This window comes from Gekko japonicus, unplaced genomic scaffold, assembly GCF_001447785.1.
Source record: "Gekko japonicus isolate JY-2015 unplaced genomic scaffold, Gekko_japonicus_V1.1 scaffold208, whole genome shotgun sequence".
NCBI classification, from domain to species: domain Eukaryota; kingdom Metazoa; phylum Chordata; class Lepidosauria; order Squamata; family Gekkonidae; genus Gekko; species Gekko japonicus.
This window is the reverse complement of record NW_015173680.1, coordinates 779,282-804,836: the sequence shown is the minus strand read 5'-3', so window position 1 is coordinate 804,836 and position 25,555 is coordinate 779,282. Positions and strand designations below refer to the sequence as shown.

The window sequence follows — 25,555 nt, the reverse complement described above, 5'->3', positions numbered from 1 at the left end:
GTCTCAGTGAGAAAGGTGGACTATAAATATGGTAAATAAATACTTCAGGAAAGCATCTCATGGAGCCAGACCCTCAGAAAAGCTATCTTCCAGGCATCCAAGTGAATGGTAGCCACCCCTTGTGCCTCCCAGCAACAATCCTTTATTTTAGCCCCTTACCTGGTGACCAGGTACAACAGCAGATTCTCCAAGGATCTCTCCTTTCTCACACTGTTCTATAATGACTGCTGAGCCATGGAAAGAGAGGAGGAGCTGGTGGGGAAAGAGACCAGCAGATACTTACATTGGGGGTCTGGTTCCAGCCTGCCAGCATGCAGTGTTGGAAGGTGCCACACTGGATGGCTGTCATTAGGTTCTTACATGAGTATGTAGGACCTTTGGCACATTGATGGTGAATGGAGATCTTGTTGGCCAGGGCTGAAAAAGGAGACGAGAAGACCAGACTTTTATAAGTGACAGTGGGCTAGGGACAGAAACTTGTGTTCTTGAAGAAGGGTTTATGGTCAAGTGCTTCAGCCACTGGCCAAAGGATCAATAGGCAGCATAAGCAATGGCAATAATAACCCTTAGCTTCAGTGTTCAAAGCATTGTGTGTATTTTATCTCCTTTTTGTTGCATTATTAATATTTACACGTAGGTTGCTATTATGAGTCCCGTAATGCAAAGCAAGGTGGCAGGGGCTGAGGGTGAAACCCCTTGTGGTTTTGTGGCAGAGGGGATACAACAGAACTTTGTGGCAGGCCACATAGCAGCTGCTGTGGGATGGAGCAGTTGCATTGCCTTCTGAAATATACCTGCCAGATAGGGGCAACCAAGCACCATTGCAGAAAGTTAGACCCAGTCCTCAAATTAAGGAGGTGATTCGGAAAGATATCATGACAGGATCAAAAACCATGGAGAGAATGACATCTCTTCTGTCTGACGCTTGACATAGGATGACTGAAGTGTCTCCGTACCAAATCTGGGCCCGAAACCAAACAGATGAAGGTTGGTTTAATCCAGGGAAGTCAGGGGGTGCATTACCATCACATGCTCAATAATGGAATGAGGTGAACATTGCAAAAGCCATCTGACTCCACTTAAGAGTGTTGTTGTGTATGTTTGTGTGTTTTAAAGGAGTGGTCTCAACACTGTCTCTTTCAAAGCAGCAGGCACTGCTCTACTTGTAAAGAAGCTTTACTAATTTCCTGGGCACACCCATTCAGGTGAGATTAGCCATGAAGGACACAGTCTAGTAAGCAAGTCACTGGCCATTCCATTTTACCAGCTCTTTCTGTAAGCAGAAACCATGAAAACACGAAGCAAGCATATATACCATGTATTATAACAGTACAATGGATACACTTCTAGATTGGTGTATGATGACATTGACAGTGGCTTTTCTAACTAAACTAATATTATGAAAGAGAAGGAAGAGAATCCCCATAAAATACATTTGTTAGAAACTGGGTATTCTTTATTGAACGTTGGGACATGTATTTTGCTGGCTTTTGAGGTCTCATGTTTTCTTTTCTTTTATGTAATATAAAGAAAATTATTTTTAAAGCTGCAATTGATTAAAAGGGTATATAGTAAAAAAGAAGTTTAACTTTCCAAGCTAAAACTAATTTCACAATCTAAGTAACCACAACTTTTTAAATAACCTATTTCAAGGAGCTATAGTTTGCATACATGGGCCTCCTCTCCTTCATGTTATCTTCAGAACAGCCTTGTGGGCAGGGCTATCTTTGGGCAGGAACGCACAGGAACGGAGTTCCGGCTGGCTCCCGAGTCGGCCACGCCCAGCAGGAACTTATTAGCATAACAGGCCACACCCAACAGCAGAAACTGATTAGGATTAGGGGTGTGTAGCCTAACATGCAAAGGGGTTCCTGGTACAAAAAAAGCCCTTTTGACAACAAACAAAGTAAACAGAATAAGAAGAGAAAAGGTGGGTGTGGCTGGATGACCACACTTCTGATAACATGGGGGTGTAGCCTAATATGTTAATATGCTGTGCTGTCAAGGGTATGGCTTAATATGCTAATGAGTTTCTGCAGTTGGGCATGGCCTGTTATGCTAATGAGTTCCTGCTGGGCTTTTTCTACAAAAAAAGCCCTGCTTGTGGGGAAGTTTGGGCTAACACACACACACACACACACACACAGAGTGACCTTCATGGCCGAGTGAGGATTTTAAGTGCCCCATCATGGTGACCATTTCACCACACTGCCTCTCCTCTTTGCCATGATTCTCTCTGAGATCTTCATAAGGGTGGGGGAAGAAAGGGACAGCTGCCATGTCAGTCCTCCCCTTGGCAGAGTCCAGCACCTCTTCCCACTGTGTTCCACAAATGCTGAAAAAGGGAGCTTTTCATTCTCTGGGTTTGAACATACAATGGGAATAATAAACCAGGAAGTTCTCAAAGCTGTGCATAAGCACAGCTGCACTCTTTTGCAACACCATCCCATGGGGCTTATTCAGAAGACCTACTGTTTTATTTAACCCCTTGATTGCCATACTAAAATTACAGCTGGCATACTAAAATTTAATCACTATGGACCTCATAAGGATAGCAGCACCAATATCAGCAGGGACATCAAAGTGTTGGGAAAAGGCTTTGACATCACATCCCTCTAATGCCTCTCTTTGCTGCTGACCACCTAGAGATTACCCAGAAGGCTGTTTTCAGTGGAAACCAAGGCTCTTGAATTGGACTTCGTTTGATTGAAAGGTGGGATGCAATTCTTTGAAATACAAGCCAGCCTGATGGTGTTTAGTATCTGGGAGACCCAGATTCAAATCCCTGCTGTGCCACGAAACTTGCTGGGGCCAGTCACTCTCTTGCAGCCTAACTTTCCACACGGGGTGGCTGGGGTAAGGATAAAATGAAGAACCATATACATCATCCTGAGCTTCTTGGAAGAAGGGCAAAATAAAAACGTGCTAAATAAAACACTGAAGAACGATAAATAAAATTTTACTGTTGGGGCTCAAAGCAAGTCACCAGAAGTGACCCAAGAAGTAGATGACTCTACTAGGAAAGAGAACAGACATACTCAGCATAAGCCATAATACCAGGGGAGGAAGCGGAAGGTGACGTTTAGCCAGTTTGGGTAAAAGCAACAAAACTGTAGACACAGTGTTGGGTTTGGACATGGGACTCAGTAGCCTCTCAGGCATGAAACTCTCTGGGTGACCACAGGCCAGTCACCCTCTCAGCTATACCTTACCTACACAGGATTTTTAAAAATTAGATATTTATACCCTGCTTTTGTCCTCACTGGGGATTAGGGTTGCCAGCCTCCAGGTGGGGCCTGGGGATCTCCCGCTTTTACAACTCATCTCCAGCTGACAGAGATCAGTTCCCCTGGAGAAAATGGGTGCTTTGAAGGGGGGACTCTATGGCATTATACCATGCTGAGGCCCCTCCCCTCCCCAAACCCCACCCTCTCCTGAATCCACCCCCAAAGTCTCCAGGTATTTTCCAAACCAGACCTGGCAACCCTACTGGGGATCCAAAGCAGCTTACAACATTGTTCTTCCCTTTTCCACTTTATCCTCACAACTACTCTGGGAAGCAGGTTAGGCTGAGAGAGTCGCTGCCCCAAAAGTGCGAGAATATGTGTACCTTGGAAAGTATCACAATCTTAGAATAACAGCACTAATGCTCATCAAGTCCTGTGTGCGTGAGCCCTTGAACCACCGCCCCCCAGCTCTGTTTGCTTCACATCCCTTGCAACACTTCAAGAGGTAAAGAGTCTCATTCTAAGGACAAGGAAGTGACACACTTCAGAAGTTTTCCATGTTTGCAGCTCAGGGGGCCCCCTTGACTCTCTCCTGATGACGTGGGCATGGAGTATGTGGACATGATTCTCAGTGTTCCCACTCATGCTGTTTGCTCAGCTAGTCTTGGCATTTGGTGTGAACAAGAGAGGGATGGCCTGCTTTTGGAAAGCAGCAGGTTTCAGTTTCTTCATTGTTTGCACACAGAACCACAAAGCACTAGGCCAAGACGTTTTTTCTGCTTCAGGAGCTCATGTGGCATCACAGGTAGGGTTGCCAGCTTTGAGTTAGGAACTACCTGGATATTTGGGAGTGGAGCCTGAGGATGGAAGGGTTTGGGAAGGGGAGGGGCTCCATATGCCATAAAGTCCACCTTCCAATGTGGCCATTTGGTTGGAACACTTTCCCTATGAGGAAAGGTTAAGGCGCTTAGGGCTCTTTAGCTTGGAGAAATGACGACTGAGGGGTGACATGATCAAGGTTTATAAGATTATGCATGGGAAAGAGCAGGTAGAGAAAGAGGTACTTTTCTCCCTTTCTCACAATACAAGAACCCGTGGGCATTCCATGAAATTGCTGAGCGGTCGGGTTAGAACAGATAAAAGGAAGTACTTTTTCACCCAAAGAGTGATTAACACATGGAATTCACTGCCACAGGAAGTGGTGGCGGCTACAAGCATGGACGGCTTCAAAAGGGAATTAGATAAGCATATGGAGCAGAGGTCCATCAGTGGCTATTAGCCACAAGGTATAGATAGGGGCTCTGGGGCAAGTGATGCTCTGTCTTCTTGGTGCTTGGGGGGGGTCAACAGTGGGAGGGCTTCTAATGTCCTGGCCCCACTGCTGGACCTCCTGATGGCACTGGTATTTCTGGCCACTGTGTGACACAGAGTGTTGGACGGGATGGGCCTTTGGCCTGATGCAACATTGGCGTCTCTTATGTTCTTATGTTCTTATGTGAACTGATCTCTATTGCCTGGAGATCAGTTATAACCCTATTGGGTCTTCAGCCACCACCTGGAAGTTGGTAACTCTAGTTACAGGAGCTGCTGGAGGTGCAGCCCAGCAATCAAGCACTTTCTAGACATTATAAAATGTTTGTGTTGAATCTGGAGTCTTCCCTTTTACAGGGCTGGTGAAATACTACTGTCTTGCCTATTACAATTCACCTGGAATTTATTATGACCTTGAGAAAATTCTATCCTTTTATCCAGCTAGAGTTCCTACTGTTGTTAGCTAAAACAGCATTGTTTAACAATCTGTTTACAAATCTATCCATCAAAACCAGTCCCCAACATTCTGACCCACTCTCCACAAACAGAAGATAAGGCCAGGACACTAAAAGCCCTCCCACTGTTGCCCCCCCCAAGCACCAAGAATACGGAGCGTCACTTGCCCCAGACTGAGAGTTCCTATCTATACCTTGTGGCTAATAGCCACAGATGGACCTCTGCTGCATATGTTTATCCAATTCCTTCTTGAAGCCATCCATGCTTGTAATTGCCGCCACCTCCTGTGGCACCATCTCCATTCACTTCAATGGAGAAAAGTATAGTGTTGCACTTAGGGACTCTGCTGGAAGGAGGCAAAATCTGCCCATTGCCTGGCCTGTCTACTAGCCTGCAGTTTACTAGTCTCCATCCATTCTCCCCTACCTGCATACAACTGTCATTTTGCTAGGCTTGCAAATGTCATCTTATGTATAAAGTATACATAGCAGGACTGGGGGCTCTGTGAAGTGAAGACTGACTGTTCAGGCATGACTCCTGTTTTATCCCAGCCTAACAAGACCAAGTATATGTGGACACAGTTGCTCCCATTCATCTCTTTTGACCTGGCCTCTCCTCTTTCCTCCTTCCCTGCACTCTCAACATTTAGGCTGCCAGGGCCGGAGATAACAACCTCTCTTTGCGGGGTTGTTGCTCTTGATATGCCCATAGGTCTGCAAAAGGAATCACCAAGATAATAACAATGGCTGACAAAAGCATCTCCTTTACAGGGCCTAGCAATACTTTTATTTATTTATTTATTTAAATTTTTTATTAACCACCTTTCTACATTGCAGAATTCAAGGTGGCTTACAATGAATGTAATGATTATATATATATGATCACAATTAGGACCACTGATAAATGAAAACTAAATTAGTCAAATGCAGCCCTAAATAAAAAAACTAAATAAAGACTCTTCTGCCGACTGGTGAGTGGGATGTTATCACTGTTATCCTCTGCCTCTCCAGTTTTCTCACTGGAGTAACATATGACCCAATGCAATACAATACAATACAGTATAGATGACCAGTTGCTTAGCGATTACATGCTCCTCATAGTAAGCTGCCATCTAGAAACTGATCACCTGTATTCACTCTGACCAGGAAATTCCTCCCCATGTCCCCAGCCCATCAAGCTTACCTGAGCCCCCATAGAGAAGGGCGAGCAGAAGCAGTTGCAACATGGCTGTACTGTGCTTTCATAGCAAAGTGCTCCGTAAGGTGTTCCTTTTATAATATTGCTGGCTAAGGAGGGGCTTGCTTGGGAAGAGCAGAGCTAGTGGGCCCAGCCAATAAGGAGGGCCCATGGAAATCACCTGAGTGAGAAATCCCATGTCTTTGAGAAATCACAACAGTCTTTGAGGTTGTCTTCCTCTTGGGAATGTGGCCACTCCCCCCTCCCCCATCTTGGGGCTGAGGGACAACCACCAGATTCCGAGGTGTAGGGTGGGACCTGATCATTTTCATTTTTTAAAATGGCGAAATAATTGTGCTCCAGCAGGTGTAAACCTGGGGCCTGGACTATGATGGAACTACTGTGCTGGTGATAACTTCTCAGCTGCAAATCACAGCTTACTCTTGCAGCAATTCCTGGGGAATTCACCCAACTGAAAATTTCCCTCTTTCTCCATCCTTCTCACAACAGCTTTACCCACCCAGTTTTTATTTAGAAAAGTATCTACAAAGTAATTTCCCCACTTGCTTCTTGTGGGGAGCAGGGTGCACCACTTCCCCACCTCAGGGGTCTCCCTCTTTCTGCAATGTACAAGCTTTTCAGTGCTATACAAACTCTCTTACCTGTTCTACTCCTCCTGCTCTGTCTTCCTCCTTTCACAGTCCCGTGTATTCCTTCTGCCACATGGGACATCAGCTTTGGACTCCTCCATCTCAAGGAGGGTTGTTGTCACTAGAGAACATCCATCATTAATAATCTGCATTTGTATGGCATTTCCTGAGTGTTTAGATACATAATCTCAGTCGATTTTAGCATCCCTGTAAATTCAGGAAAACAATCCTCATACTTTAGGTGGAAGACTGAGGCTGAAATTCACTTAAAAATTCCAGCCACTAGTTCTTCAATTGTCTTCCTTTTGGGGATGGGTTTCCCAGTGGTCTCCCCTTTAGGCACTGACCAATCCTAGATGGCTTAGCTTCAAACCATACCTGGTTCCTCTTTCATTTATTCTTTATGGAAGATGAGGGAGCACAATTATAACTAGTCTTTAAGTTGCCAGAGGACTTGTTATATGAACTGGGTTAATGCTTGACTCCTTTTAGACAAATGGTGCCAAAGCATCAGCAAAAGACACGTGATGGGGAGACTGGGCGGAGGGCGATCGGGTGTGCCTTTTCTTCCCTCCAGAGGCATACGTTTACGCACTTGGCTTCCCTCTCATTTAGCTGAGTAGTACTCTTGAAATGGGCTTGCATAACTGAGTAAACAGCAGCTAAATGGAGCCATTCATCTCTTTTGATTGGATGAGGAGGCCACGCTTGATGAGTGTTCTAGTACTGTTGGCAGAAGTGGACAGATGGGAAACATGCCTTTTCTCTCTGACCTCCAAAATGGCTCTGAAGTTCAAACAATACATACACGTGGAAGGCACACATGTAGGATTGGTTTTTCCCCGGACACAGGCTATGCCCACAAATCTATAGTATCAGGAGAATGGAAGGAAAAAATGTGGGGTGGGGGGCTCTATTTGAGATGATAAAAATAGATGTTTTAGAAGGAATGAAAACATGCCTTTTCTCTCTGACCTCCAAAATGGCTCTGAAGTTCAAACAATACATACACGTGGAAGGCACACATGTAGGATTGTATTTTTTCTGGACACAGGCTATGCCCACAAATCTATAGTATCAGGAGAATGGAAGGAAAAAATGGAGGAGGGGCTCTATTTGAGGTGATTAAAAATAGATGTTTTAGCAGGAATGAAAACACTTTGACATTCTTTCTGGAAAGGGAAAGCAAACTCTGCATTTGTTAGTCCTCTGACCAATGGCTGAGTCTGGCTGATCTTCCCATTTGGGCATTCTTGCAGGGAGGGAAGGGGTTCAACCTCTCACAGTTCTCCAGCCAATGACTTGGCAACATACCCAATGCTTGTTGATGCCTTATGCTTCCCTATATTCATGTGTTCCAGGGCCCTTGCATTCTGCCAATGACTTGGCAACATACCCAATGCTTAGTGATGCTTTATGCTTCCCTATATTTGTTCATGTGTTCCAGGACCCTTGCATTCAGAACCACTGCTAGGGTAGGCATTTGCTAAAATTACCCTTCTTCTCATGCATGCATGGCTGCTATTATTAGTCCCGATACTGAGGAGTTACCTACAAACTGCCCAATTTTGCACCCTGGAACCTGTCCTTGGTCTAAGACACATCTACCTTGAGCAAGTTACAGTTGGGAGAAATTCAGGAGGGGGCTTTTTGATCCAAGCTTTCCAGACTTTGGAACTTCCAGTCACAAGATGCCCACTCAGCCTCCCATTCCAGAGGCTGGTGAAGGCCATTCTTCTCAGGAAGACCTTTGGTGAGGCAGTAGGCTTGAACTTAGTCTAATTGAGTGCTGATTTTTTTGTGGGTTTAAAAAAAACCTTTTGCTATATTTTTTAGTTTTACTGGCTTTTATTGGTGGTGTGCTTTTTTCTGATTAGTTTTGGTGCTTTTATATAGGGATTTAGTTTTAGAATTCTGCTAATGTTGGTGATGTTGTCACTATTTTAATTTACACTTTAATCTCCATTCTTTAGATGTTTTAATTGTGTCAGCTGCCTTGGGTAGAAGGATGGGGCCCTTTCAAATATACCTTAATCCCACCTGCCTGCCAACCTAGATGAGCCAGCAGATCTCTTCAGGTAGCTCCAGTGATCTGCCAAGTGCATTTGGCTACTCTAATAGTTTCTCTGCCCTTTGAAGTGAGGGTTTATTCTTACACCATGAGGCAGCATTCGGGCAGAAGTGTGGAGAGCTCCTTCCTTCCTCATATTTCATAAGAACATAAGAGACGCCAATGTTGGATCAGGCCAAAGGTCCATCCAGTCCAACACTCTGTGTCACACAGTGGCCAGAAATACCAGTGCCATCAGGAGGTCCACCAGTGGGGCCAGGACCCCCCCCCCCAAGCACCCCCCCAAGCACCAAGAAGACAGAGCATCACTTGCCCCAGAGCCCCTATCTATACCTTGTGGCTAATAGCCACTGATGGACCTCTGCTCCATATGCTTATCTAATTCCCTTTTGAAGCCGTCCATGCCTGTAGCTGCCACCACTTCCTGTGGCAGTGATTTCCATGTGTTAATCACTCTTTGGGTGAAGAAGTACTTCCTTTTATCCGTTCTAACCCGACCACTCTGCAGTTTCATGGAGTGCCTACAAACTGCCCAATTTCATATAGTATACAGATCTGTTTCCTCAGAAGGTATTGACCAAAAAGCAGCAGCTGATTCACTGCTATTTGCCTTAACCACTCTTTATGGTGTCTTGAAATGGATTTTGGTTTTGTATTTTTTTGCAGACTTCTCTGGGAGGAGGGTATACATTTTCAATAAAGTAAATGCAGTGAGCTTCATTATATGAATGTGGATCAAATGATATATTACACAGTGATACAGACTGATTCTCTCTCTCTCCTCTGACCTGGATAGCCCAGTCACCTTAGATCTTGGAAGCTAAGCAGGGTTGACCCTGGCTGGTATTTGGAAGGGAGACCTCCAAAGATTGCCACAGTTGTGATGCGGAGGCGGGCAATGGCATCTTTTGCCTTGAAAACCCTACCGGGTTGCCATAAATCAGCTGTGACTTGAGGGCACTTTCCACCACATGTGTGTGTGTGTGTAAATCCAAAAACAAAAGCTATGTAATACCTTTTAATATTAAGGAGAACGAAAATGATACAAAGTGTGCAAGCTCTCAGATATATATAACAGATACATTGCAACGCTGGTCATTGTAGTGTAGAAAAAAGCAAGAAGTATGTAGAAGAACAATACCCCAGAACCATGTCAAACAGAAGACTGGAAGAAACTGAGGGGCAATGTTCCTCCCCTGTCAAAAACACCTGGTTTCCCCAGATGGGTAATACTGATATGTGGAATAGTTGTCATGAGGAAAAGGAGACTGTGAGGGACATGCATTTTCCATTTTATTGTAGCTTTTGCAGGACAGCTTGAAAAAGGACGCTCCACCTCCAATTACATTAGGATTAACATAACAAAGTTTGAGTCCAGTGGCACCTTTAAGACCAACAAAGTTTTATTAAAGGTATAAACCTTCGAGTGCCAGCACACTTCATTAGATACAGGGGAACAGAATTTCCTCAGCCATTACATATAGGAAGAGAGACTGTGGGAGAGGGTTAGTAAGGGCTAATTAAAGACAGAGACAGAAACAAAATTGGAAATTACCAGTCCATACATATAGGTAGAGGGTGAGCAGTAAATTATCATACAGCATAATTTAGATGTTTAACAGATTCAAGGATCAAACAGGAATAATAAGATCAGTTTATATGGTTACCATTTGTTTGGGTTATTAGACTTTCCGCAGGACGCTTCTCCTGCTTAACACGCCCGGCGAGAGCGACCGCAGGACACGCCGACTTCTGCTGGGAAACTACACAGCCGCGATGCGGGCGAGACAAAGAGCGTCCTCCTTGTGCCTCTCTGCAAGGGCTAGGCGTCTAGTGCTCCAACGTGCACCAAACAGCTGCGCGCGTGTCCTTAAGACTGGCAAGCCAGCACAGTAGCCACGGATTTCTGACCCGCACGCGGGTTAGCTGCTTCCCAACGGGTCGCCGAGAATCTCTTCGCGTTACACTGATGGAAAGCTCAAGCGGCCGCGAGACTTGCCAGCCAAACTGGTCGTGAGAAGTACGTGCAGCGCTTCAAGGGGGGCGGGGGCGGAGTCCCTGTCTCATCCAACCCTGTCCATGGAGCATCATTTCCCCTTTCCCCACTTCCCTGTGAATGAGGGCGATTTTGCCCAAGGGTTGCTCGGCGTCGCAAGCCAGACCGCTCCGTTTTCTTAGGCGTAGGGATGCCAGCCTCCAGGTGGGTCGGGACCTGGGGATCCCCTGGAATCACAGCTCCTCTCCAGACTACAGAGATCAGTTCCCCTGGAGAAAACGGATACTTTGGAGGGTGGACTCTAAGGCATTGCAATCCACTGAAGTCCCTGTTCTCCCCGGCTCCATTCCCAAATCTCCAGGATTCTCCCAACCTGGATCTGACAACCCTGTCGTCGTCGTCCCCCATCCCCAGCCAGTGGCGGGGGGCGGGCTGGAAGCTCTACTTACACGGAACGCCCGGCTGTCTCTGACGCCCAGGGCAGGCGAGATCTGCATCTGCACGTGGTTTGTGACCCCGCCACCAGGGCTTTTGCAACAGCTTCGTCTCAGAGGAGCACAAAACCCTCGCGAGCAGCGGAAGAAACTGTTCGAAGCCTGGTAGGATTCCGCCGCCGCTTCCTATTGGTCTGTTTGCAAGGGGTGGGGAGAAAGGCGGCGAATGGGAAGAAAGGAAGCGCCCAGCGGCAACAGTAACCGTCGAGCCGACACAACGTAGGGATTCCCGGGGAGGTTTTCTCCGGCTCCGAGGGAGCGGCGCCGGCCATGGTCTCGCGGAGGAGTTGTAATGCGCCCTGGGTGGGCGGTCGCGAGGCGGAGGGAGCAGATTTGTTCTGAGTCCTCGCCCGCTTAGCCCAGAAACTTCCATACACAGCAGGGACTAGAAACGTATTTGTAGACAGCGGGGCCTTAGCTAAACGTTGCCGTTTTCTTAACGACACCAACCCCACCCAGGGAGGCCACGAACTCGGCGTCGATCTAGGCTATTGTCCGGCTTGGCTCTCAGCCCACCAACACTCCGGCCTGCTCCAAGGTCCCCTTTTGCTGCAGCAAAGCTCGGCATCCCTCCGTGGCTCCTTCTACACGTGGACGGGCCGAGCTGCGCGTTGCGGCTGTTCACCGGGAGCCTTGCTGGTTTGAAGAGCCGCTCCAGACCGACTCGGTGCTTCGACCTGCGGTCTGGGCCGGGCGGTTCTGCGTTCGCGTACTGCCGCCATTCCCAGTGGGGCGGAGGAAAGCAGTTCCCGTGCCTGGTAGGCGGCGGCGTTGGCGTTGAACTTGGGCTCCTGCTGTTAAGGCACTCCTGCCTCTCCTCCCCCCTTCTTTCCCTCTTTCGTCGTCGCCCTTCTTCTCCTCTCTCCCGCGGTGCCATCGATGTGGGTATGTTGCAGCCTTGCCGCCGCTGCTAGCAACTCCTAAAAGACGGCCCAGAAAGATCCCTGCTCCTTTAAGTCCTCCGGCGCGGCTGAAAGAACTCTGGCCAGCTCAGATGTTATCAACATACAAACACTTCCGCCGCTCTAGTGCCTCTAACTTCGGTGTTGGTTGCCAGGCGCTGGCGTGGGCAGGTCACCCAGCCTTGACTTCCTTGCCTCTGAGTGGCAAAATCCCAGGCCCCATTTTGTGGGTCACCTTGGCAGTTGGCTCTCCTGCTTTATTGCCAACTGATGGAAAGTTTTGAGTCTGGCAGTTACTTCCACAGTCATGCTGCTCTGCTTTTGGGCCTCTCACACTGAAGAGCCCCCCCCAACCCCACAACCTCTGTGCGGGTGCTGACCTCGAGGGAGTGGCAGCCCTGCCCGCAGAGGAGAGGCTTGAAGGATTTAGCAGGCCTGAACTTGCACCCTTCTGGTTCAGTCTGGTCTTGCCCTAAATTCTCAGCAGGCATATGAGGAACAGTTACACTCTACTATTTTTTTTTTAAATTCTGGCATCATCTTAAATATTAAGCCTCCCCATGCACCCTGCCTGAATTCTGTCTTGCTCTCTCTGAAGATGGTCAGTTGTTTCAGCAGTGACTCAAATGACTGATCTGCTTCTAGAGCTGTTTGGCACCTTCTGGAATGGGGATCCTGTTCATACAAGCTCAAATAATATGGATTATGTTGTCCGGCTCTAGCCCCTGAATATCATCCCCCAAAGCCTATGCCTCTAGAGTAAAGGGGGGGGGGTGCTTGCCAGTATCTGTTTTTCTCTCCCCATAAAAGAGGGTAGAGTAGGGCTTGTTCTGCTGTAAGAATTTGCCTCTTGGCTGGGAGTGCTGAGGCTGTTTGCATATGAGCAATTTTATATTTATTTACTACATTTTTAATGCCACCCTTCTTCCAAGGAGCTCAGGCTGGTATATGCCAGTCTCATTTCATTTTACCGTCACAACCACCCTGGAAGGCTTGAGGATACGTGACTGGCCCAGGGTCACCCAGCAAGCTTTGTGGAGGAGTAAGGATTTGAATCCGGGTCTTCCAGAAGGGAACCAACACTCTTAACCACTGCCCCAAGCCACCTGGCTCCCCCTCTAGGAGGCAGAAGGTAGTGATGCCCTGGGCCACCCTCTTGATCAACCACATGGAGGCATGGCCTCCAACCTTGCACAGCTGGTCTTGTCATCTGTTGTGCAACAGCAGGCATGTGCGTGGGAAAGGGAAGGCCTCCTAATGATCAGCTTATCCTTGGGAGTAGCTTCTTCTGCCTGGCCCTGTTTCAGTGCTGCCTGGTCTGCAGGGTCCGGCACCCTCTTGCCAGGACAGCAGGGAGGACAGGAAGCCTCTCAATTTGGGCTGGGCTATGCCTTCCCCCTGTGCTCCAGGGCAAAGGGAAGCATCCCCCTCTGGGGCTGCTGTGTTCTTGGAAGCAGCACAGGCCAAACTGCTACGCTGGAGCCAGCGGGGCTGCCTCTGGCTGCTGGCAGGATTGTACAGGTGGTGGCCGGCCTGCCTGACCCCTCCTTTCCGTTACAGGCTGCTCTTTGGGATGCTGTATCCTGCCTATGCCTCCTACAAGGCTGTGAAAACAAAGAATATCCGGGAATATGTAAGTTGGGACCGAGAACAATGGAGGAAGCTCCTTGTTTCCAAATAGTTGTGGGAAGATCACATGGGGGTGGGGAGCTTGTGAGTCTCTGAGCAAAGGTGCAGGGGGTGGGTGAGCAATGATTCCTGGGGCAGCTACCTCTTGTCTTCTGGCCCTGGGTATTATTTTGGCTGCAGGGTGTGGTTCTATATTAGGTTGAAAAGTTTTTTTTGTATAATAAGGTGAGCTCATTTTAATGCAATTTTTTTTTGTGGCTGTGTATTTTAACTTGCCTATTGTAAAACAATGATCATTGTGCTTTGTTTTTTTAGTTTAAGAAGGGCCTCATACACTGTGTATGTTGGCTTGTTTTGTTTTTGTATTGATAACTTATAACTTTTGTGGTGGTGTTTTTTACTTGTAAGTCACTGTGGAGAGGCAGCTCAGTGGGAATGTAGCATCCCCCACCTGAAGTAAAATACTGGAATGGCTGAGCCCAGGTTCTGCTATGCGATGCCTTCTCTCCCCCACCCTATTGCTGTTTATGGAGGGGGAGGAGAAAGTCAGTGCCTTCTAACCCTTCCCCCCTCATGTCCTTACAGGTGCGCTGGATGATGTATTGGATTGTGTTTGCCCTCTTCATGGCGACAGAAACTGTTGCAGATATCTTCATTTCCTGGTGAGCAGTTGCTGTTCCTTTCATTCTCCAGTTCTGCAAGTCACGCTTAGTATTAGTTTCTGATTTTTGCCTCCATAGGCGAGAAGATCCAAGGTTCTGGTTGGATATGTTCCTTGCAGCCTTTTGGAACTGATTTAATCTTCCCAAGCTGATGGCTGAGAGAGTGGAGGGGAGGGTCTTTGGACTGTGTAGTACCAAGCTTTAGTGGCCTCTTTTGCAATGTTGCTGCCTGTTGAAATGGCTGCTTTTAATCACATGGATTTAGGCCATCTCTGGTGTTCCTTGTGTGGCCACTGCACCTAAAATGTGAAATTCTGTTGCTAACATTACTGTCATTGACCTGTGCTTTTAAAAATCTATTTCTGTATTTTAAGCCTTAGTCATTCCTTTGATGTAACCGTTCCTGGGGGGAGTTTATATTTCTTGTCAACATTGCCATTTTCAGACCCCCGATGGCAGTTATTGATTAGAGTCTTGTAACTTTCACTGTAGGCTTTTCTATAATGGGTATGAGTCACTGTGTGTTCTACTAAGTTGTGAAAAATACTTGGCTGCCACTTGACTGACCACTCAAATACTATGATCATGCGGGCAGCAGAGTCTGAGCAGCTGTGAAGTTTAGTAACAAGACCCAAATCAATTGCACTTTCCACTAAACGAGATCCATTAATTCATGTGTATCAAGTCAGTGAGTCTCCCTTCATCACAATTTGCTTGTCAGGAACTGCAAATTTGGGGCTTTTTACCAATTGATGTAATTTTGGTTTTGAAGGAGGAGTGTGTGTATATATTCTGAAATATGGATCCATGGGTGACAATTTTGTGTGGGCTGAGGTGCAAATTGGGCCACTGTATGTGACTCACTTGTTCTGGGTCTGGTGTGGGCCGATGAATGATCTGGGTCAGCAGTGAAGCATCTGATGGTTGATCCACCCCTCATTTGCTATGGTATCGGTCAGTCTTGGGCTCTCTCTCATATGTGAAGGGTCACCTCAGTTGGCCCAGAGACCAGATAAGTTTCTCCAGCTGAAGGGTGAGTTAGTTTAAAAAAAGAAGAAGGATACACTTAAATTTACTACACAAATTAACAGATATACTGCTACATGGCTGTGGTCATGCACAACACATTTAAATTCAATGTCTGTGTTAACTGGAAAGGAATGCTCTTTTGCTCCAACCCACCTCTGCACTTCTGAAGCAGGCGCATGAGTGCAGCAAGACATGCCCTAGAGTTTTAAGATTATCCTCTAGAACCTTTGGGTTGCTTGGCAGGCTCCACCAAACTGGGAGATTAGTTCCTTGGATGTGCTGAGCGTTCTCAAGTCCTCTTGTAGCTAGACTGACCTCCTTGTCATGTCACCTGTTGTCCAGGTTTCCCTTCTACTACGAGATCAAGATGGCTTTTGTAGTGTGGCTCCTGTCTCCTTACACGAGGGGGGCAAGCCTGCTGTACCGCAAGTTCATACATCCTACGCTGTCTAGCAAGGAGAAGGTAAATACTGTCTAGCACTGCTTAGTAAATACTGTCTAGCACTGGCATCCACGGAGAAGGTAAATACTGTCTAGCACTGCTTGTACTAGAAGAGGCCAGGCTGTCATGTGGGCAAAGAGGATGCCAAATCTGGCATCCATTGAGCTGCTTGCTCTCTTCTGGATTCAAGAGTGGTCTTCATCTGCTGTCCTGGAAGCTGTTGCTGTTGGCTCTGTGGCAGATTAAAATCCTGTGTGGAAACAGGCACATGTTTAAGCCTGTATCATGTGGGCAGAATGTGGCCTTCTAGGAGCACTGCTCATGAGGATCCAGAAAGGCCAGTGGGTGAGCCTTTCTCCAGTGACCGCTGGCGGCTGTGATACAAACCCTTAAGGGTGGTGTTGGGCACATGTGAACATAGTCAGCCAGTGAGCAAAATGGCTTTCCACTGCTACATTCTACCCCCCCCCTTTTTTTTGCAGGAAATAGATCAGTTCATTGTTCAAGCCAAAGAACGTGGCTACGAGACCCTCGTGAGCTTTGGGAAGAGAAGCTTTAATGTAGCGGCCACAGCTGCTGTCCAAGCTGCTGCAAAGGTAACCCTGTTTCTTCTGGACTCTTTGAAATGAGATGAATGTGAAGTCCTGCCGTATCTGGTGGTGGGGTCTCCTTGCTGTCCACCATCTCCCTGGAAGTAGGGCTTGCTGAACCTCAGGATGGAGAGGTGAGGAGCTGCTTTCAACTTGTTCCTTCTCCCTGCCACACGGACCACTGCGGCTGCAGTGGCTTGGCTTCCTGCCCCCTTTAGTCACTTAAGTTCTTAACAATTACTTGAGAGCCCTTGTTGGCAGCTAGCCAGAATCTGCAGAGCCTGTTGCCTTCCTAGTGCTTGATCTTCTCAGATAATGGCCTTCTTTCATGCCATCCGCAAGGTTTCTGGGACATCCACTACCCCAATGAGTCTTTCAGTACTCCTTCAAATGGATATGTACACTGACTTTGCATCCTGCCCAGAATTTCCTTGCATGCAAAGAGGAGGGGTGATTCTTGTTTATTTCCTGCACTTGCAGCAGCCCCCCCCTGAAATGCTGTGGGGACAAAGAACCCCCAGGAATTGCTTGACCGGGGGGGGGGAATCAGAGGTCACTTTTGGGAGGGATAATCAGCAAAACTCCCTATCTGTGGAAATTTTAAAATTGTTAATTCATCATAGTGAAATGCATTAGTGGTGGATGGCAGCTTCTCCTCCTTCTGGTAAGCTCCACTGTGGATTCTTCCTGCACCCTTTTTGCCTCTGGAAGGCTAGCTAGAAGATGGCACCTTCTCCTCCACGTGGATCTCCATTTCCTCCCTTTCAGAGTCAGGGCGCCCTGGCCGGCCGACTGCGGAGCTTCAGCATGCAGGATCTGACTTCCATTCCGGACACAAGCCCAGTTCACTTTTCAGATCCCCTTTACCCGGAGGAGCAGGAGCGGCGGCGGCCAAGAAGTAAGAGCCTGGCCAATCTGTGTGGTTTTCTCTGCTCCTTAAAGTTCTGAATGTCAGGGGAATGAAGGTGGGAGGGCCTGAATGGCTTGGTATGGAGATGCAAACAGGAAAAGAACCCTTGAAAGAGCAGCTAACAAGATAAACCCCCCTTAAAACAGAGGCCCAGGGATTGTAGTAAGACTCCTTCTGTTGCCCAAGAAGCACAGTTCAGCAATCCTTGCTTTTGATTTTATCTATATCCTGTTTGTCTGCCACAGTGTTCGAGACAGGCTAATATAATACACAAAGTAGAAGAAGGGGACAGGGAGGGGGAGAAGGAAATGCTTCTTTTCTCGCCTTAGATCAGTTGCCAGATGACCAGCTGGAATGGGAGGGGAGGAGCCCCTGTGGGCACCTGGTCCCAGGCAAGCCGAGGGTGGGGCCTTGTTGCCCCTGCTGATGCAGCCTGGAGAGCTTCCCTGGGTGACCTTGGCTGAGCACAACATGTGCTATGCTGGCAAACTGGTTTCCCAAACACAGACCTGGGGGAGTGTGTGTGTGTGTGTGCACTTAACCCTTTCTGTGCTTGCCAGTTCTCCCCTGCAAGTAACCCTGTTGGTTTAACATGGCTGGCCTTGCCTTGGGGACGAGGGAGAGAAACAGTGATGCATTTGAGTAGGAGGAACATGCGGGGGAGAATCAGCAAGCATAAGGAACGGTTTAAATCTGCTTGTCCTCTGAAAGTGTGGCCCCCCACCTTCCCTGGGGAAACGTAGGGTTGGGAGCCCCATGTTTGATTTGCAGTCTAAAGTTCTGTCCTCGATGTGAGACTAAAAGGCTCCTTGGTCCTGAGCTCCTTGGAGGGTGGATATAAATTGTGCCGGGTTTGAAATGATGCTGGCAAGACCCAGTGAGAGCTGCTTTCCTTATGGGTACCTTATGGGTACCTACTGGGGATTTCCCAAAGGACAAACCTGGATGTTTTGCAAAGGCAAATTATGGCTCTTGTACATTGATGGCCCTTCAGTGCCTAGTATGAATGGAATTATTCTAGTCAGGGCCTTGGGGAATTAATCTCCGTATTTGATCTACATAGCACAGAGGACTGCTACCCGACAGCTGGAGTATGAGAGCAACGAGGAAGACTGCTGGTCCGATTCTCAGCTCTCCCCGGGTTCCAAAGCCCGCAACAGGGACCCATTGATTTCCAAGCCACTGTCTAGGACTCAGAGCCTTCGGGTGGTGAAGAGGAAGCCTTCAGCCAAGGAGGTAAAGTATCCATTGGTTGTACAAGGCTCTTGCTGTGTATGCACAATGCAGGTGGAGGCCCATCATCTGACGTGGCATCCCTTGGTACTGATGGTGGTGGTGGGGAGCGTCACCATCTATCTGGCTGACTTGGAACTTTGACTCTCTGTTTGAGACTCAGGTGTTTAAGTGACAGCCCCCTTATCTCCCTCCCCCCCTTCTATTGCAGGGTTCCACTCGACTGGTGCGAAGCCGCCCCAAAAGGAAGGTGGTGGATCAGGACATCTAGGCCACTTCCATGTCAGAGAAGTCGCTTGGGCAAACAAATTGGCACATGGAATGGGGATGGTGGTTCTAATGGTGCTTCACAGCTTGTATTGCTGACCCTGTTCAGGGAGCTGTGAGTAGTTTTTTCCTGCCTTAGTTGGGCACAGTCAAAGTGGCCTCAAATGAGCCACTTCTCAGGGCCAGTGGTTGTGCTTGCGGGGCGGGGGGGGGGGGGTCCAACAGTGGAGGAGGAAAGTGGTTTGCTGGCTGGAAACCCTTGTTGGCAGCTGAGCCGGTAGCAACCTCTGGTGCCTCCCTTCCCTTGGCAGGCTTAGCTCTTGTGCCTGCCCCCCCTCCCCCCAATTATGCCTTGACTCAGAACAGGGGTGACGTTTTTCATTCACTGGCTCTTGAACTGCATCTGAGTGTCCTGCTCAATTTGGCTGCCTATATTAGGAAGTCTCCCCCCTGCCATCGTGTGCCTTCACCAACACAAGTACATGGCACTCTTGAAGTGGCAGGAGAGCAAGTGCAGCTTGGCACTGTGCATCAACGTGCAGAAACTGACATCTTTTTTTTTTTTTTAAAAGACATGTGCAATGATTCCCAGCATTTTGCTGAATGTTGAGCAGATGTTCTTGTAGCTTGCTTACCAGCATCTGAGTTCGTTGCATTCCCTCTCTGCTAAGGGTTGCAAGAAAAAGAAGCCAGAACCTTGCACCTAAATATTCTCCCCCCACCCCTTTTGTGAGTCTCTGTCTCCAAAGAGCCAGACTTGGTTAACTACTGTGACTTGAGTGCCTTTGTATTTTGAACGTTTTGAATGTATATTAATTAAACATGTGTTCTTAAATCTAAGCTAGGCTTCATTCTGTTTGTTTCAGAGGTTGTGTGGGTTAAATACTGAGGCTGGCTAAAGAGAAACTATGTAAAAAAGGGGGGGGGCAGGCACATTCTCCCTCCCTTCTGCATTCCAGCCCACAGATTGACCTTTAAGCTGGTCAGCACTGATGAAGCTGGTCAGGCTAAAAACTTGCTGCTCTTCTTCCTACCTGACTGCTGTGCTGCGTAACTTGTGTTTGTGTTCCTGGCTCATGTGCCTGAACATAGACAGAGAATGAGCTGGTGCTACTGTGCTATCCAACTTCCACGCCAATCTCCACTACCTACCTATGCCAGTGAGGAGGCTCTGTGTTTGTGTGTGTGGTGAGTGGGAGAAGCTCAATGTGTGTCTGTGTTGAAAGAACAGCTTCAAAAGGGGTCTGTACTGCTAGCCAGTCACAGCTCAGTTTGCTATTTGGATTAGGATCAGTTCTGTGCATAACCAGACTTTTTTTTTTTTTGTTAGAACGTACAAATTGGGCCCAGAGCAAGGCCAGAAGCTAAACTGCATTGTTCCCTCAGCAGGAGTGCAGGCTTTCCTTTCCTCCTAGAGCTGGTGGTGGATCATGTCATGGAGGATTCTGTCTTCCTCTCTCCATCCTCCTTTAACTGAGCTGCGTGCGTGGGATAACAGTGGCTTTGCCAAGTACCTCAACAGTGAACAGCAAGTGCTGGAACTTAGATTGGACCCCACCCCCAAGTAGTGTCTCTTCCTGATGCAAACTGTATAAGCCAACTCCCAGCATAATGCCAACCAGCCTGCCATCTCCAAACATGTTCCAAAGTATTTTATTTATGTATTTATTTATTAAAACATATCCTGCCTTTCTTCATAGTTCAAGGTGGCTTACAATAATAGTTAAAACATTTTAGTTGAAACCAAAACTAGCAAACCCCTGCATCCAAGCAGGAAGTGAACAGGGCATGCATAACTTTTGTCAGATCTTTTCTGTTCAGGGCAACTGCTTAAACATAGTCCTGAACATATTGGAAGAGTGTCTGGATCCATGAGGACACCCAACCTGTGAACTTCCTAGGAGTGTGACCTCATTCCAAGCATGCTAGTCTCCTGGATCAGTTACATTCTCTGTGTCTTTTCTTCTACTGGGCCTGGGCTTAGTCCCAGGAGAGAGGCACCCCACGTCTTGCTTCTACCTGCTGCCAGTCAGAGGGAAAATAGGAAGTAGGTCATGGGGCTTGAATCTAGCTCGGTGAAGAACTACCTCCCAAATGACAAAAGTGGTTTTTACTCCTGTAGGTGCTGCCTTCTAAGTCTTTCAGCTTAAAAAGCTGGATAACAATAAACTAAGCCTCAATTTATTTACCCTCCTTTGTGTCAGTCCCTGATTTAATAGTACCAATGCCACTGACTTCAGAATCTCCAGTAAACGTCTCCAAGTAGTTCCACAGATGTAAAATTACAAAAACAGCAAGCTGGATCTGTTCAGATGTTACACCTCACTGAGGGGGAAAGGCATTATGTGTAGAAAATGTTGATATTTTATTTAAGAACACACGAGCCATGAACTAAAAATACTTTCAGAACCAAAATCACTTTAGTACTGAAGTCTGCTAACTGCCATCTCCTTTCCCAGAATGCCACATGGTTCAATCTTAAAGGGGCAGTGGCGTATAAACAAACATAAAACTTACATCAACTATTACTCCCTGTGCCAAAGTTATAGCAGAAAGGGTGAAAAACCATTTGAAAAAGGTAATATCTGAAGATCAAGCGGGTTTCTTACCCAAAAGACAAATAAGAGACAATTTAAGAATAGTAATGGATGCAATAGAATATTATGAAAAACATCCAGAAAAAGAAGTGGCCTTTTTGTTTGTGGATGCGGAAAAAGCATTTGACAACTTAAATTGGGACTTTATGTTTCAAATGATGAATAAAATCGAAGTTGGGCAACATTTTAGCAACATTATTGAAGCGTTCTATTCAGAACAAAAAGCAAAACTGAATGTAAACAAAGAATTAACAGATCACTTTCAAGTACAAAAAGGGACCAGACAAGGCTGCCCACTTTCACCATTGCTATTCATCTGAGTTTTGGAAGTATTACTGAAAAAAATTCAGGAAGATGGAGAAATAAAAGGATTGAACCATAAAGGCTATAAATACAAATACAGAGCATTCACGGACGATGTGATGTTCATAGTGGAAAATCTGACTGAAGAGTTACCGTTGTTATTCCAAAAAATAAATGACTTTGGCGAAAAGGCAGGGTTTTATGTGAATAAAAATAAAACCAAATTATTATGTAAAAACATGATTAAAAAGAGACAATTGGAACTGCAAGAGCTGGTACAATGTGAGGTTGTGAAAAAGACAAAATATTTGGGAATTGAGTTAACTGCGAAAAATATGGATCTTTACAAGAATAATTATGAGAAGCTGTGGAATAAGTTAACTCAAGATTTCAAGAAATGGGATAAATTGAATTTATCCCTGACGGGCAGGATTTCTGTAGTGAAAATGAATGTTCTACCACGATTGATGTTTTTATTTCAAACTAACCCAATATTGAACAAGACAGACCTGCTGAATAAATGGCAACAAGAACTCTCAAAATTTGTTTGGGCAGGCAGAAAGCCGAGGATCAAAATGAAAATTTTATGTGATGCCAAAGAAAGAGGAGGTATGCAGCTACCAAATCTAAGACTATACTATGAAGCAGTTTGTCTAACATGGCTGGAGCAATGGGTGAGTTTGGAGAATAAAAGACTGCTAACTTTAGAGGGTCATGACTGCAGGTTTGGTTGGCATGCTTATCTATGGTATGGAAAATCAAAGATGGACAGTTTCTTTGTGCATCACTTGGTGAGAAAGGCATTATTTGTGATTTGGACGAGATTTAAAAGATACTTTTGTGAGGAAAGACCACTTTGGATTGTACCAGCAGAAGTACTGACGCCGTACTCAAGACAGCAAGGCATAGATTGGTTGCCGTACAGAGACTTAATTAAAAAGGAGGGAACAGAATGGGTAATGAAAAAGCAGAATGAACTTCAATATAGATACGTTTGGTTGAAATATATGCAGATTAATGATATCTTTAAAGAAGATAAGAAAAATTATGGTTTCAGAGAGGAAAAAAATGAATTGGAAACTATTTGGGAGGTTGGAGGGGAGAAAATGGTTTCTAAGATGTATAAAAATTTATTGAAATGGTATACAGAAGATGAAACAGTAAAAGAACAAATGATAAAATGGGCAATTAACATGAATAAGGAAGTGACAATAGATTCGTGGGAATATTTGTGGAAAAACTCTATTAAGATATCGATGTGTACCAATGTAAGAGAGAATTGTTATAAAATGATGTATAGATGGTACATGACGCCTAAGAAAATAGCAAATATGAACCAGAATATGTCTAGTAAATGTTGGAAATGTAAGAAGCACGAAGGCTCATTTTACCATATGTGGTGGACATGTGATAAAGCTGTGGATTTTTGGACAAAAGTCCACGGAGAAATGCAAAAAATACTGAAGTTTTCCTTTAAAAAAGCACCTGAGATTCTGCTTTTAGGACTTAAAATAGAAGAACTAAATGTGAAGAAAAAGACTCTATTCTGGTATTTAATAACAACGGCGAGAATGGTTTACGCACAATGTTGGAAACAAGAGAAAATACCAGAAATAGAGGATTGGATACAAAAGGTTCTGTTCATGGCAGAAATGGACAAAATAACAAAAAAACTAAACAACAAGGAAGACCAAGAATTTTTTGAGGAATGGGTTGACTTCAAGATTTATTTAGAAAAAAACTGGGATGTAAAACGAAATTTACTTCGTTTAGATCAAGATTGTTATCTTAGAATGTACAGGATTTTTGGGACACAGGAGAAATGCATTGCGGGAAGCCACTGGAGAGGAGGGAGGGGGAAGGGAAACTGATTATAAGAAATTGTATTTTGTGAAATGTATTAAGAAAATAAAAGTTTCTTGACCAAAAAAAAAAAAAACTATTACTCCCTGTCACACCAGCACCCAGCAGCAGTCCCTCAATGCCATTAAGGTAAAGGTTCCCTTGCTCGAAAGCCAGTCGAATCCAACTCTAGGGTTGCGGTTCTCATCTCCGTTTCAAAGTTGAAGAGCCAGCGCTGTCCGAAGACGTTTCCGTGCTTATGTGGGTGGCGTGACTAAACACCAAGGCGCACGGAACGCTGTTACCTTCCCACCGAAGTGGTACCTATTTATCTACTTGCAATTTCTTGCTTTCGAACTGCTAGGTTGGCAGGAGCTGGAACTAGAGACAGGAGCTCACTCCGTCTTGTGGCACCCGGGTCTCGAACTACTGACCTTCCACAGCCTGCAGTTCAGCGTCTTAACCACTTGAGCCACCGCAGCTCCAATGCCATTAATTGTACCTATATCAGAACAGCGGTTTCCAGGTTCATCCTAATATTGTAATTCAGAATGGGATTGTGGTAGGTGCTGAGAGCACCAGGACTGTGCTCCTGTTCTGTGTCCTGGTGCAGATTGTCCAGGAGGATAAAACAAGTATTTTCCATTTCAAAGCCATATTGAAAAAGATCTGTCAGTATTTGGAAGATTCCTTAGCAGTAGCCTACCACCACATAGTTGAGTACCTTTCCCTAAGCAGGCAGGGGAGCTAAGGGACGATTTCTTTCAGAGTGGTCTTGCAAGGGGTTAGGGTCCACTTAATGCCTCAAAAAGAGGCACCCACTTCCTGGGCATCTTGTGGCAGATTTTAACAGGAAGAGCGATGTTTAAGTGCACCTCACCACCTCAGGGATCTTGTCCATGTCCTACTGGATGCACAGGACAAAGGGGGACCTTAGGCTAGAGGATACATTAAGTGAATTAGAAGTGGCATTCTAGTAATAGCAAGTATCACTGACTTGATCTGAACACTGCTCAGCATGTGTTGATTGTGGTTAGCGTCTCGACTCCTGTCAAAGGGGCCCAACTACGGGAAAAAGCTCTGTAGGCCAGTATTTGAGTTTCTCTGTCACCTCGGTGCAGATTGCTACATTGGGTCTGGCTGGAATTTAAGCGGAGCTTCTGCTGTTGCTGGCACTCATACAACGTGAATTGAATGGTACTCTAGCAGTAATTATCTCAGTTCCCCCAGTTCACTTACCTAAGCCATAGGGTGAGCAGATCTTTGACAGGACGACAATCGGTTATGCCAAAAGAAACTCCCCCAGTGCCGTCGCAAGAACAACTGGGTGGGAAGCGAGCACCTCCTCTGAACGTCAGGAGAGCCCCGCAAAACCAGCCACACCAATATTCCCCGTCCCCTCCATGAGCTGGAGAGAAAACTTTCAATGGATATACAGAACTATACTGTTTCTATTATATTTTTTATCTGTGAGCCGCCTGGCACTGGTCCCTAGAGGGGCACCATATACGATCTCTAAATAAATATGGAAGTTCCAGGGAGATCCTATCCGCTACTTTTCCCCGCCTGGGCGGCTTCAGCCAAACTCATCCTAAAGCGCTCGGGCCCGTCTTCTGCCGGCCCTCCGCCTCCAGAACCCCAGGAATGGAGTCAAAAATCAGCCACGCGGCTTCAACAGCCACCGACTTCCCCACTCCGAGGGCGAGGGTGGAATAACTCCACTTCCGCTAACGTCACCGTCGCCAAAGCTTCTCCCTTCCCACGCGCC

The 25,555-nt window shown here is 46.4% G+C and overlaps 2 protein-coding genes across 2 annotated transcripts in view; one reads left to right on the top strand and one right to left on the bottom strand.

Moving 5' to 3' along the window:
• The window catches only part of LOC107120326 (pulmonary surfactant-associated protein B-like), a 10,547-nt gene extending 3,652 nt beyond the window's left edge, over positions 1 to 6,895 (bottom strand). Inside the window, exons 1-2 of the mRNA XM_015422997.1 lie at positions 6,833 to 6,895; positions 284 to 417 (exon numbers count right to left, since the gene is read on the bottom strand). Coding sequence (XP_015278483.1) covers positions 284 to 349 — 66 coding nt within the window. The 5' untranslated portion in view covers positions 350 to 417; positions 6,833 to 6,895. The remainder of the gene's footprint in view (positions 1 to 283; positions 418 to 6,832) is intronic.
• Positions 6,896 to 13,585: 6,690 nt separating this feature from the next.
• Positions 13,586 to 19,609, top strand: REEP4 (receptor accessory protein 4). Its single transcript, XM_015423012.1, has 7 exons — positions 13,586 to 13,916; positions 14,498 to 14,574; positions 15,946 to 16,066; positions 16,528 to 16,641; positions 17,404 to 17,533; positions 18,609 to 18,781; positions 18,990 to 19,609. Exons 1-7 carry the CDS (start codon positions 13,671 to 13,673, stop codon positions 19,047 to 19,049), a joined length of 921 nt encoding a protein of 306 aa, XP_015278498.1. The 5' UTR covers positions 13,586 to 13,670; the 3' UTR covers positions 19,050 to 19,609.
• The last annotated feature ends 5,946 nt before the right edge of the window (positions 19,610 to 25,555 follow it).